The sequence below is a fragment of the Mytilus edulis genome, chromosome 3, assembly GCF_963676685.1.
Source record: "Mytilus edulis chromosome 3, xbMytEdul2.2, whole genome shotgun sequence".
NCBI classification, from domain to species: domain Eukaryota; kingdom Metazoa; phylum Mollusca; class Bivalvia; order Mytilida; family Mytilidae; genus Mytilus; species Mytilus edulis.
The window spans coordinates 93469395-93484728 of record NC_092346.1 but is presented as its reverse complement, the minus strand read 5'-3'; the positions used below and the strand labels follow the sequence as shown (position 1 = coordinate 93484728).

The 15334-nt window shown below is 31.3% G+C and overlaps 1 protein-coding gene across 1 annotated transcript in view; it reads left to right on the top strand.

The window, feature by feature from the left end:
* Nucleotides 1-15334, top strand: part of LOC139515510 (uncharacterized) — a 30166-nt gene continuing 14832 nt past the window's right edge. Inside the window, exons 1-9 of the mRNA XM_071305085.1 lie at nt 1-172; nt 4550-4568; nt 6885-7045; nt 8919-8986; nt 9383-9517; nt 10469-10576; nt 13364-13417; nt 13693-13755; nt 15185-15310. Of these exons, the coding sequence (XP_071161186.1) occupies nt 160-172; nt 4550-4568; nt 6885-7045; nt 8919-8986; nt 9383-9517; nt 10469-10576; nt 13364-13417; nt 13693-13755; nt 15185-15310 (747 nt within the window). The 5' untranslated portion in view covers nt 1-159. The remainder of the gene's footprint in view (nt 173-4549; nt 4569-6884; nt 7046-8918; nt 8987-9382; nt 9518-10468; nt 10577-13363; nt 13418-13692; nt 13756-15184; nt 15311-15334) is intronic.

Below are 15334 nucleotides of genomic sequence, written 5' to 3'. Positions count from 1 at the left end.
AAATTAAAAAGAGATATATTAAAGACTTTTCATGTGTATTTATTTTACCATATTATCTTTCTTTCTATGTTTAAGGTCATTTTGTCAGCTTCTGTTTCACTATGAGACATATGATACGACTGCCGTTATGTACTAGACCGACTGAAATCTAGAGAAAAAATGGCGTCTTCAGGTAGTTTCACCATTCACTTCTTAAAAAAACACATAATCGGTACAAAGTTTAAAGATATACGTAAGATATCAAAATAAAAAGAGGAAGTATGGTTATCAATGAGACAGCTCTATAAAAATTCATTTTCAAGGTGCTCAACTCATTAGATCGATAGAGGGCACATAGAAACGTTAACAAAAAACGCAAAAGACACTAATCAAATTGAGAATGGAAATGGGGAATGTGCCAAAGAGACAACAACCCGACCATAGAAAAAAACAACAGCAGAAGGTCACCAACAGGTCTTCAATGTAGCGAGAAATTCCCGCACCCGGAGGTGTCCTTCAACTGGCCCCTAAACAAATATATACTAGTTCAGTGATAATGAACGCCATATTAATATCCAAATTGTACACAAGAAACTAAAACTAAAATATTACAAGACTAACAAAGGCCAGAGGCTCCTGACTTGGGACAGGCGCAAAAATGCGGCGGGGTTAAACATGTTTGTGAGATCTCAACCCTCCCCCTATACCTCTAGCCAATGTAGAAAAGTAAACGCATAACAATACTAAGTACAGATCTAAGAGAAACGACAGACCTATCGACCTTGAAGAAAATAACTTTTCCTTATTTAATAATTTTGAATATTGACTTTTCACGAAAGCAATATTTGTATAATAAATCATGTTTTTAAGACTAACATATACAAAAGCTAAAATCGAATATCTATTCAGTGTAAAAAAACGTTAATAACTTCAGAAAAAAACCATGCCATTGTAGAATTGCAATAACAGTAAATTAATGTCCATGTCGATAATGTGTCAATTATTCTTTTGGTTATTGTACGTATCGGATCAATTGTGGTTGTATAGTAAGTAAATTATTTATTATAGTGACATGTGTAAATATGTACAGATTATAAATATACAATATATGATAAATATTAATACACCCGGCCCAATGGACCTATAAGTCACCTCAAATGAAATTAAGTAATTTTAAAACAATATATCACGTTCTTCAAAATAACAAATTATTCATGAAATTATCTTTTTGTTGACGAAAGTTAACCTTTAATTAATTTTAAAATAAAAATATATAGATATTAAGCTATTTGTAAACAAAATTTCGTCTATTAGAATATGCCTGTACAATGTATTTGGCTAGTTTTCGAGTATGGCTAATATTTAAAAAAATAAGTTTTTCATTAATGTTCATAGAAACAAAGGAAGTAGTTAACAAAAGTTCACCAAAAACATGTTCTCGTATATCAGAATAGAATGTACAGTCTAGTAAAAAATGAGTTTCAGTTTCTGACACGTCTGCAGTGCAAAATTTGCAAAGTCTTTCTTCTGGTCTTTCACCTATATATCGTCCTGTTTCTATCCTCAGAGGTAATATTCCACACCTGAATTGTGCTAAATGCGAGCGTTCGACTTTGGTTAAGTTTAGTTTTATATACAGTTCCTGATTAAAGGCAGATTTGAAAGTTACATAGGTACGAAGTTTTGGTACTTGTTGTATATTGTCATTCCATATGTTTGAATAAAGTTGCTGAATGTTCATTTCTACAGTTTTCAAATTAACAGCTGTTTTTGAATCAAAATAATGTTCTAGATTAAGTTTACAGAAAATGTCCTTCAATTCGCTACACCAATTGTCGGTGCAACGGTTATAGTCTGCATTAAAAGCGATCTTCGTTATGCGATCATCTTCAAACTTGACTAGTCTGTTCCAATACCTCACCATGTTTGTCCATCTTCGAAACTGGCTAGGGATCCATCCAACATCACCATGTAAGGCGAGAGTAGGCGCAAAACGGTGAACACCAAGAAAATATCGTATTGTACGGTTTTGAATATTGTCTATTGTTTGAAATTTTCGGTATCCCCAGACACTTGAGGCGTAATCTAAGATTGGAACTACACACGAGTAATACAGTTTTTCGTAGGCATTGAATCCGAAGTCTTTATTGTTGTGAATTTTAGCTATGATTGTTCCTAGTGCTCTTCCACCGCCTTTCGACAAATTTTCGACATTGGTTTTGAAATTTCCGTTATGACTGAATGTAATCCCTAAATATTTGTAATTTTCAACCTTCTCCAGTTTGTTTTTACCAATTGTAAATTCGAAATTAGTTTCTTTGGTTCTTGGTTTTCTGAAATGAATACACTTAGATTTATCTGTATTGATTAACACCCTCCAACGTTTACACCATTGGTGAAGTGTATTCAGCATACACTGAAGATCCTCAGCCGACTTTGCAACTAACGCTTTATCATCCGCATACAATAATAATGATACCTTCGTTTCAAGTAAGTCTACACCAAGATTAAGGTCATTAATCTCTTGTACAAGATCGTTTATAAATATGGAGAACAATGTCGGTGATAAATTATCTCCCTGTTTCACACCAGTTTTACAGCAGAACCACGATGTTAGTTTACCGTTTATACGAACACAGGACTCAGAACTTTGGTATATACTTTTGACAGAGTTGTATAACTTCCCATCAATTTTGTTCAGCAAAAGTTTGTATAACATCATATCCCTGTCAATAAAATCAAAGCATTTCTTAAGATCGATGAATGCCACAAATACTGATTTATTATTTCTTATAACACTATTTAAAGTAAATATATGGTCTTCACACGATCTGTTTTTTCTAAACCCATTTTGTTCGTCGGCAAGAATATCATTATTATCAAGGTGACTGACGAGCCGTTGATTAATAAAAGAACTATACAATTTGCTAGTGCACGACAATAGACTTATACCTCTGTAGTTCATTGGTACTCGGAGATCTGATAACGGGTCCTTCAAGATTGGACATATGATGGCTTTTCTCCATATGGTTGGAATTATATACATATGTAAAATTCAAGTTTCTTTAAAGTCTCAAATCTATGTCACCAAACCAAAATTCTATGTCCATCGTTAAATTGATGTTCAGTCTCAAATCCGTGTCTTCCACCAAATTTGTCTATCGTTATATTATGACCCTCGCACATATCATGCTCTTTGTGTAGCCTCAAATATTTGTCCTTTATTCACATCCGTATTTTATGCTGCCATGCACTCAAATGTGTGGCCTCTTGTTTATTCGATCCTTTAAATATATCAAATCTTAATTCTACTATGCTGAAGTTATATAAAACAAAAAAAAACTCAAGAAAATAATTTGGATTGACAAAAAACCTAATGACCCGATTATAAGAAAACTTAAATCTATATGAACATGTAGCCTTAATGGTTTGTAACTCATTTGACGAACAACCTCAAATCGTTTCTGAAAAACTATGTAATGATTCAATATTCAAATATTATGAATATTTTATTTGTTGAATAATCTCACTCCTAAACTGTTTCTTTGATGTAAATGTTTGAAACATAGATAATAAGACTAATTACTGACTGAAATATAAAACGTATACATTTCTGTTTCACAATTTATTTTTATTGCAAGAAATATGTAGGCTCCTATTTCCATAATTTTTTAAGTATTGGCTGTTAATTGCAGTCACCGTCATCGATTTAACTTTAATGCAAAAGTCATTTTCTAATATGACGTGCTTCTTTCGCTTTGTGAATAAACCCATGCTCTAAATCCAATAAAATTTCTTTGAATATGCGTATATTGACTACTGCAGAATTATGAATTTTATCAAATTCGTATGCATTTAATATATTTCTTTAACCTAAAACACTTCCAAACTATTATAGACTTCACATATTGTTTCTTATTCATTTATTATGACTGTAATGTGTTGCAATTCGAAATTGATATATTTGACCTAGATACGACATGTTCAAAACTCCTCACGTTAAAAAAAAACAACATTGCCAGCAGTTTGCTTGTTTACAAACAAAAAAAGAAGGTTCATGGAGGAGCATACAAATACACTCTACACTTATAAACATCGGACATAGAAATTACCTTAATTGTCCTAATCAGAATCTAAATAATTGATGTAAGCTATACTTTATTATAGTTTTAAAGTGAGTAAGCATTATATTCGTGTCATTTTATCGCGCGGGTAAAATTAATAACGATTATTATGCCTACCCATGTTACACTACAATAAAGTATAGCTTGCATTGATGTCTTGGACAGCAAAAGATCTTTCCCCGGTGACTTTTTGGCTTAATAATTTTGAGATAAACAAATATGACACGGCATAACAACGCAACATTGAACTGGAAACAGATTTGACCTGAATATGGACTTAATTCTTACATTTATACTTTAATACTACTTTGGTGACGAAACGATTATCTTTGAATGTACAAATAATGATGTTCTCTTTACATATTGTTTTATAATTTAATCAATGAACACTATTTTCTATAAATTTGTGTTTTTAAAACAACGATAATATTTTTCATTCATTTCAGATGTCAACCATGCTCAAACGTAAGTCATTCTAAATCTCTTTTCAAGGTTTAATTGAAATTAAGAATTTGTATAATTAGAAATGAATATTTAATAAATGTCCATGCGATTCAGGAAAATAATTAAAATATCACCATTAATCACGTCGATGTGGTATGTAACAAAAGTTAATCTGTTGTGATTTTTTTTTATTATTGTTTAAACTGTTTAACTCATATTGACCTCCGTTCCTAAAATCTACGTCCAATAAAAAGTCCGGTTGAATATAGTAACCTACAATCGACTTTCAAAGGGCCGTTTGTATTATCAAAATAAACTCATCATAGATACCAGGATTAAAATTTCATATTACGCCAGACGAGCGTTTCGTCTTTTGAAGACTCATCAGTGACGCTCGAATAAATTTTTTTTTTAAAAAGCCAAAAAAAGAAGAGCATTGAGGACCAAAAATTTAGAGAAAGGAGTTATAGAAAATATTGTAATGACTATTGCTGGCAAAGTTTATAAAGTGAAAAATGTAATAACCGGGTATTAAGTTGTAAATCGTCGATAAATAAGGAAGATGTTTTCGGGGCACATCATTTCAATCTTGAAGTCTGCATTGGGTCGATACCACTTCTGGTGGACGTTTCATGGGTATCACCAGCCCAGTAGTCAGCATTTCGGTGTTGACATGAATATCAATTATATGGTCATTTTAATAAATTTCCTGTTACAAAAATTTTAATTTTTCGAAAAACTAAGGATTTTCTTATCCCAGGAATAGATTAACTTAGCCGTATTTGGTCCTCAATGCTCTTCAACTTTGTATTTGTTTGGCTTTACAACTTTTTTTATTTGAGCGTCACTGACGAGTCTTGCGCGCGTCTTGTGTATTAAATTATAATCATGGTACCTTTGATAACCAATCAAGGTATATGAATTCATCACTTACATTTCATTTTGGTTGACCATTATGAAATGTTTATTTCACAAAGTGCCATAGATTAGGATTGTAAAAAAATCTGCCATAGATTAGGAATCTGCCATAGATTTGGAACCCACTATAGATTTGAGTCCTACATATAGATTGATGATGCTCTTTCAATTAACAATACAAACTTCTCTGATAGAGTTTCATCAATATATACCCCAGAACTAGAAATTAAAGAAACAATAGACTTACACCTCGAATTTGACATACAGGCTCATCTCATTGCCCAAATTTATGACAAATGAGACGATTTTGAAATCATCAATTTTACCACCTTAGTAGCAACATATCAACTTCACGTGCATATGGGATATAAATTTTCAACTTATTCACTATTCAAGAGCATGCAGCAACAATAAAACTTTGGTAAACGTCACCAGTGTCTGAGCAGAAAGTTGATGAACCTCTGAAGTTTCTAACAAAAAGTTCATCGGAAGTACTAAGACCTTGTTTTATTAAAATTCCGTATAACTTCACAAATAATAAATTATGGTCTTGAAGTTCAGATTATAGGTACACTGACGTTGTTTATCATAGAAATAGCGTGTTATATTTTTCTTTTATTTGTCTTTATGAATATTACTTTTTAGTTGTTTTTTTTTTATTCTTGTCTTTTATTGTTGATAATATGATTTTCCTGTATACCTATTTATGTTTCTTGTTACATATGACTTGCCTCTGTACTTATACATCCCGTAATTGTGCTATTTTTCTATGATAATTTCTGTATTCTTGTCTTTCGTTTTTGCCTTTGTTTATTTGTCCGTGTGCCTTTTGTATTTTTTTCTTGCATGTGATGATAACACAACGTTGACAGCTGTATCCTTATTTTTGACATTTTTACCTTTTATATTTGTTTGTTTTGTTCACTCATTATGGTCAATATATTGGAATTGTATACTACTGTCATACAATTGAGAGGTGTATCTAGCTATAAAACCAGGTTAAATCCACCATTTTTTACATATGAAACATGGTTTAAGTACGAATTATCATTTTAATTTACATTTAGTTAAACGTGGCACTAAATACGCTTTGTGCAACGGTTTTTAAAGTCTTCTTTAACTAATTGAGAATTCTAATTTTAAGTACTGTTTAACTTTAAACCACGTTTAAATTTAAAAGACCTTTGTGCAACCCAGTCCTGTACTGTTCGTTTGGTGTGTTTTTATCTTTTATTTTTGTTATTTGATTAGTGACTTTCCTTTTTGAATTATCCGCAAGGTAATTTTTTAAGTATCAATACACTAGAGCAATTTAAAAACAAAAAAAGTAAGATCAAATTTTACTGGTTATAACATTTTTCTGACTTCCTAGAACAAATATAATATAATATTTAAATGATTTTCATTTTATTTTGCAAGAATTGGCAGAAGCACAATCAGTACAGACAGTAAAGATAGTACTGGATCAGATAAATCATATACTTGCTTTGAGTCTGTTAAAGTAAAAAATCAGCTATCAAACTCAATTGAAAGTAGTGTTAAAAGTACAGACAGTCAATGTTGCAGTCAGTGTCAGGCAAGTGTTTCATTAATTATAAAATTGCTGCATTTCAAATTTGGTTCATGTTTCCATCTTATATTTTAATAAACTGTAAGGAATGATACGCGCGTTCACTGAATGTTCCATGCCCATACCAACAAAACATTATAGCCTACATTATAAAACTTCAGTAAAACGTTGGGTTTGTTTTTGGAACCTGCTTATCAAAACTTTGTAAAAGTAGGGTGCAGTTTTTCTGCTTTATTTCTTATTTGAACGGTCTATAAATACGCAGTTTTAATAGCGATTTTGTCGAAAGATGCATCTACAGAACTACATGTAGTTATCTCTGGCACGAAATATTTCCATTTATAAATGAGGAAGTATACAGATATGGAGTTAATATTCGACATAAAAAAATAGTTCTGTACGCAAAAAATAAAGAACAATGTTTGAAACCTCGAATCAGGCCACGTTAACTCAATGACGGCATTTCAATGCACATTTCCGTAAAAAAAACGTAAAGTCACAAAAATACCGAACTCCTGATTACAATGACTGAGGTACAAATGTATGAAATGACATTAATGGCTCACAATGCAACAACAAGTAGTTCGGTATATATTTCGCATCCAACTTAGTCATTTTTGGTTTGGACTTTACAATTACAGTGTAAAGTTTCGAAAAAGTGAAGATTTCTTAATCTCCACAGAAGTAAAATTATACAAATGCTGAACTCCGAGGAAAATTCAAAATGAAAAGTCCCTAATCAAATGGCAAAATCCAAAGCTCCAACACATCAAACGCATTTATCATTACTGTCACATTCCTGACCTGTTACAGGCATTTTTTAATGTGAAAAATTATAGATTAAACCTTGTGTTATAGCTAGCTAAACATCTCACCTCTCTTTATAAAAAGTGTCACTTAAAGTTACATAGCTTGTAAAAGAAATAACTACATAGAATTTACATGATTTTCTCTTATCCCTACAGAAAAGAAAGAGTCGTTCTCCTATAAGCGAAGTATATGTATTAAATGTTTTAGAGTGACCTTCAACTTGGGCTATTTGAAAGCGTATCATTAAATACACAAAAAAAATAATTAAAGCTCCATACTAATTTAAGACGGTAGTAATTTTGTTTTATTAAGAATTTGCCATACTTATAATGAAAATCATAACACAATGGTATATTCATAGTGAGGGGAATCTTTTAAATTTCAGTCCTGGTATCTATGATGAGTTTGTTTATGCCAGCACAACATATACAAAAGTTAAAATGAAATTGTGTAAATTAAAGTATATATATGCATCTGCCTGCAATTTGAAAATTAAGACTAGGGTCATTTTTGTAGGGGTTGCTCTTCTTAGATGTAAATACAATCGGGACTACTCAGTTGGGTTATGGAGATATTTTTCTATCTCAGTCCTAATGTTAACCTAACGAAAACATTGCTCATATGTTACAATTGGCGATCCAATACAAAACGCATAAATGATAAAATATGAGTCATTTCAACTAAGAATTTATGTTCTCTGGGGTAAAAATACGTCTTATCGTTATAAGAACGACAATCCGTTAAAACAGTAGCTAATACAACTTTCGATTAATATCAAGTGGGACCCTTTATAGCTTGCTGTTCGATGTGAGCAGGGCCTACACATTGAAGGCCTTCTTTGACTTATAACGGTTTACTGCTTGTACATTGTGACTTGGATGGAGAGTTGTCTCATTGGCACACATACCACATCTTCTTATTTTTAAGATACAGTTATGGATATAGAAGGTTTTCATATTCATACGATAGTATTCTGAATCATTCATATTCTCAAATATAATATGCAACCACTGAAACATATAGATAAACTATTATAATTGTATTACAATAAACATTTGGATTTTTACAGGAAGAAAGTTGTAATAATTGTTTGACTGCTAGTCATCATAGCGGGCCGTATGAGAATTCCCTATTACCAAAAGTAAGCTATTGTTTGCAATATATTTTGATATCAATTTAAGGTAATCTTAAAACATATTTTAACTTATTTTCATCATTTTATAATTAATTTTAAAATAAGCGAGGATGGAAAGTGCATACTATTTTCATTCAAATTTTGATTAAATTTTTTCTGAGAAAAAATTTATTTTAATGTAAATGTGTGTTACATTTATTATTTTGAAGCCAGCGCTTTCTTAAAATGTCCAGGCAAAGTAAAAGCTTTTTATTAATCTATTTTAGAACTATTTTATTTTAAGCTATCGAATTAAATACTTTTCCTCGTTCCAAAGCCTGTTGTTAAGCTGATGTAGGTCACTTCTCAAATATTGCTATGCATTTATAAGTCGTATTTATACAAAACAACTTTGATCTATAGACTGGAGAAGAAATTAAAGCCAGTAATCGAACTAGTTTGCATAACAACACTCAGAATGAAGGAAGAGGGCTTAGTAAGGCTGGTAATGCAGATGGTGAATCGGATCAAACTATTCCAGGGGACAGTTTAAACTCGGTAAACCAGTTATTGTGTGGAATATGAAAAGCGTATACATTTATAAAGTTTGTTATGATTTACGGTTGAAGACTTGAATAATAATCTCTTATGTTATTCCTCGCGAATAACATTACTAATCTTTCGTTTTGCATTCTATCTTAGGACTTTGATCCTAAGCTTTCAAATGTTCATATTTATTTGCGTTTTACAGATAAGGGTCTAACTACTTGAAGATATTCCAAAACAATTGGTGTTAGCTTTTAATACAGTGGATATCACTTCTAGCCTCTCATTAGAACTGTCAGGATAATCTGTCAATGAACTGTTATAAACTGGTATAAAACAGTTCTACCTAGAATAGTTCTACCTAGAACAGTTCTATCCGAGAATTGTTCTTATTATAACTGTCAGAATCAGTTTTAGGTAGAACTGTCTGAAACTGTTCTGTCCAAATCAGTTCTAGTCGTAGAACTGTCAGCAGAACTGTTTAAATCAGTTTTAACCGTAGAACTGTCAGCAGAACTGTCTAAAATTGTTCTAGGTAGAACTGAACAAATCATTTCTAGATAGAACTGACCAAATCAGTTCTTGTTTAGAACTGTTCTAGCTAGAACTGTCTAAAAGGTGTCAGGATGACAGTTCTACATACTGTCCTAGAACCGTTTTCCTGACAGATTCTGACATATTTGATGAGAGGTTAGAAGTTATCTCCATTGTGTGTTACTACTGCTACTGGGCTTGAACAACCGTTGATTGACAAATTAATAAATTTTGTATACGAAACTCAAGTTCATAAAATCACATTTATACTTTTAAAACTAATTGTTCGTAAAAACAAGTGGTGTACCTATCGTATGTCTTTTTCTAGAGAAAATAACTTTGGCGCATTTTCTATTTAATCGTATCTCTCATGTAAGTTATCCCATGCCTTTCAGTCCAAGTATTTAAAACAAATATTTTGAATTATAGACTAAAAACGAAATTGAAGATAATTATTGTGAGGAAAAAGGGCACGACAATCATGGATGTGCAGATAGTGGATCGATTGACGCAATTCCAGAAGATAGTTTACACTCGGTAATTAATACTGTTGTTTACCAAATTCGATTTCTCTAGGCAACTAAATTTAACGACTGATATTCAAATTTGACACTTCTGACATTTCATTAACCTGCATTTATCATTTCAATTGATTTAAACTGCTATGTGTAAAAATAAACAAATGTACATGTATTTACCGAAAGATATTCATCTAGGAATTAATAATCTATTTGCAAATTAAAAATCTTTTACACGTATTTTGTTTGTTGGGATTTACGGGGGTATTAAAAGCCTCTTATGTTATTCTTTACAAGTAATATAAGCAAAACGGTAAAGTGTTCTTTTTGTAATATTTTATGCAACATTTAACTTCTTCAACAAATGAAATATGCCTTATTTTGTATGGATCATTGGATTCCATGACTTCAGTAACTTGAGAGTTCAATTGATTTTAGGATAATTGCATATAATTGACTTTGTGTCAACACGATTTAGTGGGTATTGTGATGAAAATATCAACAAGGCCTGTCTCTGTCTTCAGAACACAATATAGCTGTTAATAAAATTTCTTTAATGTTCCTCGGTGCATCAAGGGAAGTATGAGTGAACGTACAAAATACTTATGAATGGGGGTAGCAAATAAGTTCGGTGTAAGTATGATTTAGTCTCGATCATACTAATTCTTATCTCAATTATTTTTATTTTCTAATACTGTTTTTGTCTTTAATTGCAAGACAATTGGTAACGTAAGACTTTAGTGGAGATTAGTTTGGCATATTATATGGGTAAAAGGGGTACTACAAAATACCAGTATTTTATTGCAACTTGTGTAATAAGTTTAATTAATTATTTTTGCCAGAATTCAGAAACAATATAACAAACTTCACTAAACGCGTAGGACACTAAAACTAAACAGAAATGGGTATTAAATTTAAAAAAATTACAAACACAAAAATCCTACATTCTTTCACTTGTTCTAAATTCGTTTGTATGTGCCTAAAGTGTTATACACTTGTAAACAAATACTGTTCTTAGACTTTGATGCATATCGCATATGAAATATGTTAGAAGATGACTGGGATTACGGTATTGTGTTGTAAGTAAGGTAATTAATCTTATTCTAAAAAATGCTGTTTGCCAGAAATGGGGAAAATATATAAATTTTACGAAACGCGTTGGACACAAAAAAAATCACTTAAAGATTTAAAAAAGATTCCTGTTTAATTTTTGAAGCAGTTTTAAGCAAACTTTTCTTTGTTTGTAATTGCAAATTCAATTTCTTTTACATTCACACTGTGACTAACATAAGATCAAAGAAATTTAAATGAGACCTGATGTACACGTACCTAAGAACGAACATGTTAGTTTAAAAAGTTCTCAAAGTATTGTAAAAAGTTATACAAAGATATGCCTTATCCTCCATTTGTCACATGCATTAAGCCAACAACGATTTATAAATTACTCCAAATGAATCTTAATTTTGAGAGTTATATAGAAGAAACGCACGTCAGGTATATGATTGATATTGTTGGTACTGAATTATTAACGTTCCTCTCATCGTGTCTATTAAATTAATTTTAGGCATTTTCCTTTTGTGAGTATTTTAATTTTCATACATCTTGAAAATTGATGTATTATACAAAAGTAAATACATATACCATGTCGAATTATACATTGGATTAATAGGATTTCATGAAGTCGAAATAAATCGAAATTTTACTAGGATCAACAGAAAATGAGTTTGAATTAATGTTTTGAGAGTAATCATGAATATGATACAATGACAACTATCATGTGTTAGAGGAGAGGTTTGAGATTTTTTTATCTTGTCCATTTACTGACCAGAAAGTAATATTCGAATTTAATTTTTTTAAGTGATATTTGTTTTGTGGTTTAAATATAGGATGATATATTTTGACAATTATGATGTCCCTGTGAAATCATCACTGATATGTTTTTCCTGCCGAGGAACGATGGTTCTCCTCAAGCACAACGGCTTCCTCTATCATTATATCAATACAAACTGACCGCCAAGATACAACCAAAAATGCTGAAAGGAGCCTTTAACACCAATCAAAAATCTGTTAAGGGGATATATTTGAATTAAAAGAGGGACGAAAGATACCACAGGGACAGTCAAACTCATAAATCAAAAATAAACTGACAACGCCATGGCTAAAAATGAAAAAGACAAACAGACAAACAACAGTACACAGGACACGACACAGAAAAATTACCATCTACAGATATTTTGTCCAAAACAAGATATAATTCATGACCTTACCAATTAAGATATTTCACCAACATTCATTTTCTTGCAATAAGCCGTCTTGAAGAAAAATATTTTTTCGTGTTAGTCCTATGCTCCTAAATAATGATTAAGTGAATGAGGCAGTTCATGCAGTTTGACATTAAAAGATAGACAGGCGTTTGATTTCAATATTCATGATAACGTTTAAAAACTGAAAATCGGTATATAATACACGTTTTTTTTAAATCCAAATGTGTTCACTAGATAGACATTACATTTCATCGTATTTATTTTTTCAATACATAGGAGCAAATAAAGGCAACAGTAGTATACCGATGTTCAAACTCATAAATCGATAGAAAAAAATATCCGGTTCATAAACCAAAACCGAGGGAAACGCATTCAATACAAGAGAAAGACGACACAACATTAAAATGTAACACACACAGAAACGAACTAAGCATTAGACAAAATTCGATAAGAGTGGCTTTATCGTGCTTTCTCATAGGCAGCCATGTATGTATTCTTAGTTGTCTTCTGTACATTAAATGGTGTAAAAAATATTATTTCAGAATATACCTACATTCCGAACCCCTATTGGTGAACAGCAGTATCAACCACGAAAGGTGAGTATCGCCAGTATGTTAAAATAATTATATAACAGAAATATTTGATTTTCTGTAGTTAAATTTAAGAATATTTTCTCAATGTAGTAATATAGGTAAATAATCAAATGATTGACGTGAATTACAATTACAATTTTTGTATCTTTTCTAACAGTTATCTTGATATGTTTTTTTCTCAGACATTTACTTAGCATATGTCTTGATTTGTAATGTTTTGAAATATCAATAAATAAAGACCATGATAAATATATATCTTTACTTTGCTATATTAATAGACTGAATGGAAATTCCTTAGGCGAGATAGTGAAAAATGGACACCTATTCTTTATAGTCTAAGTGTGAGTAAATTATAAAATACATACACTAAGACTTTGTTGTGTTCTTAAAATCTCACTTAGCACGAAAGAGCAATGTGAGCTTTTCCAATCACTAACTTGTCTTACGTCGTCTGTCATCGTCTATCGTCCGTTGATTTTTTCAAAGATCATCTTCTCTGTGGTTAATGTGCCAAATTTAACGAACTTGGCCACAATCATCAAAAGGGTATGTGGTTTTACAAATGTGTTCAATGACCTCGCTTTGCAATCGACATGTCTACAAATATAACAAAGGGGTAAAATGTTAGTTTTGTCTTTAATTTATAAACCCACTATACATTGAGAAAATTGTACTTGGATGGAGAGTTGTCTCATACCACATCTTCCAATATCTATGTTCAAAATGATGAGATCTACATACTGTATATGTACGCCAAAACTGTCAGTCATTTTCTTCTCGGGGTTACCATCAAATGCACATTTTATTTTTATTTTTACCTATTATCTTGAAAATTGTAAAAAGACATAAAGAGGGCAATTTTACATCAACAAGAAAAGATCTACAATTGAGTTGAAATGCTACAATCGTAATATAACTACTTATTGGAGTTATTGCCCTTTAAATATCATCTTTTGTGTTCTTTGAATAAGACTAAAAAAAACTATAAGAGATAGATTTAAGGAGGAGCGAAAGATACCAGAGGGACATTCAACATTAAATTTGAAAAAGCAAAATGATCAGCATGACACGATCTTCAAATAAGTTTACAAGCCAAACAATTTCACTCCTTATTGTTGTTTAGCTATTATGTTGGAGAATAGTAGCTATACCAAGTGATTACATATTTATACCATGCCATGCTTTGCATGCTATGCCCTTTACATTTGAAAAGTGATATCAAGTAGCAACATACATAAACAAATGTTAATGTTGATGTGGTATTGAATAAGTACAATGTAGGTATGCTGATTTGTCACTCACAAAGTCACTGAGAAATTTAGATAAGAATATCATAGTTCATACGTGAGGACTTTTCTATTGACATCAATAAAATTGAGAGTCGAAACGGGGATTTTTTAAAAGAGACAACAACCTGGTTAATAAGCAGAAAAACAGTCCAAAACAGCCAATGGGTCTTCAGCGCAGCGAGAAGATCACGTATATAAAATACTTACACTAAAAAATCAGTGTCAATTTCAAAATAAACGTCCAAACAAATTACCCATATAAGTTGCATTCCGCTAACAAATAAATATACGAAATACCAGAATTAGTTGCTATGAAAACGACAAAACATATATAGGATATATAGAATGAAAACGTGGTCACAATCAGAACCTGGAATGATTCTAAAACATATCTTCCAATTCCTTTATTGTCATAACTTTTATCGTACCTTCAAAATTGGCCTTTCTCTAAAATGTGTTGAATGTTTATTTTACTTAACAGAAGGAAACTGTCATTGAACCTCCTACTGGAATAAACCTGCCTAACAACAATGAGGATATAACTTGTATTGCAGACAATAGGTTATTTCCGAATATTTATTCCTCTGGAAGAAACAGCCATTACTCGGTAATTATTTTCAAAAAAATGTTA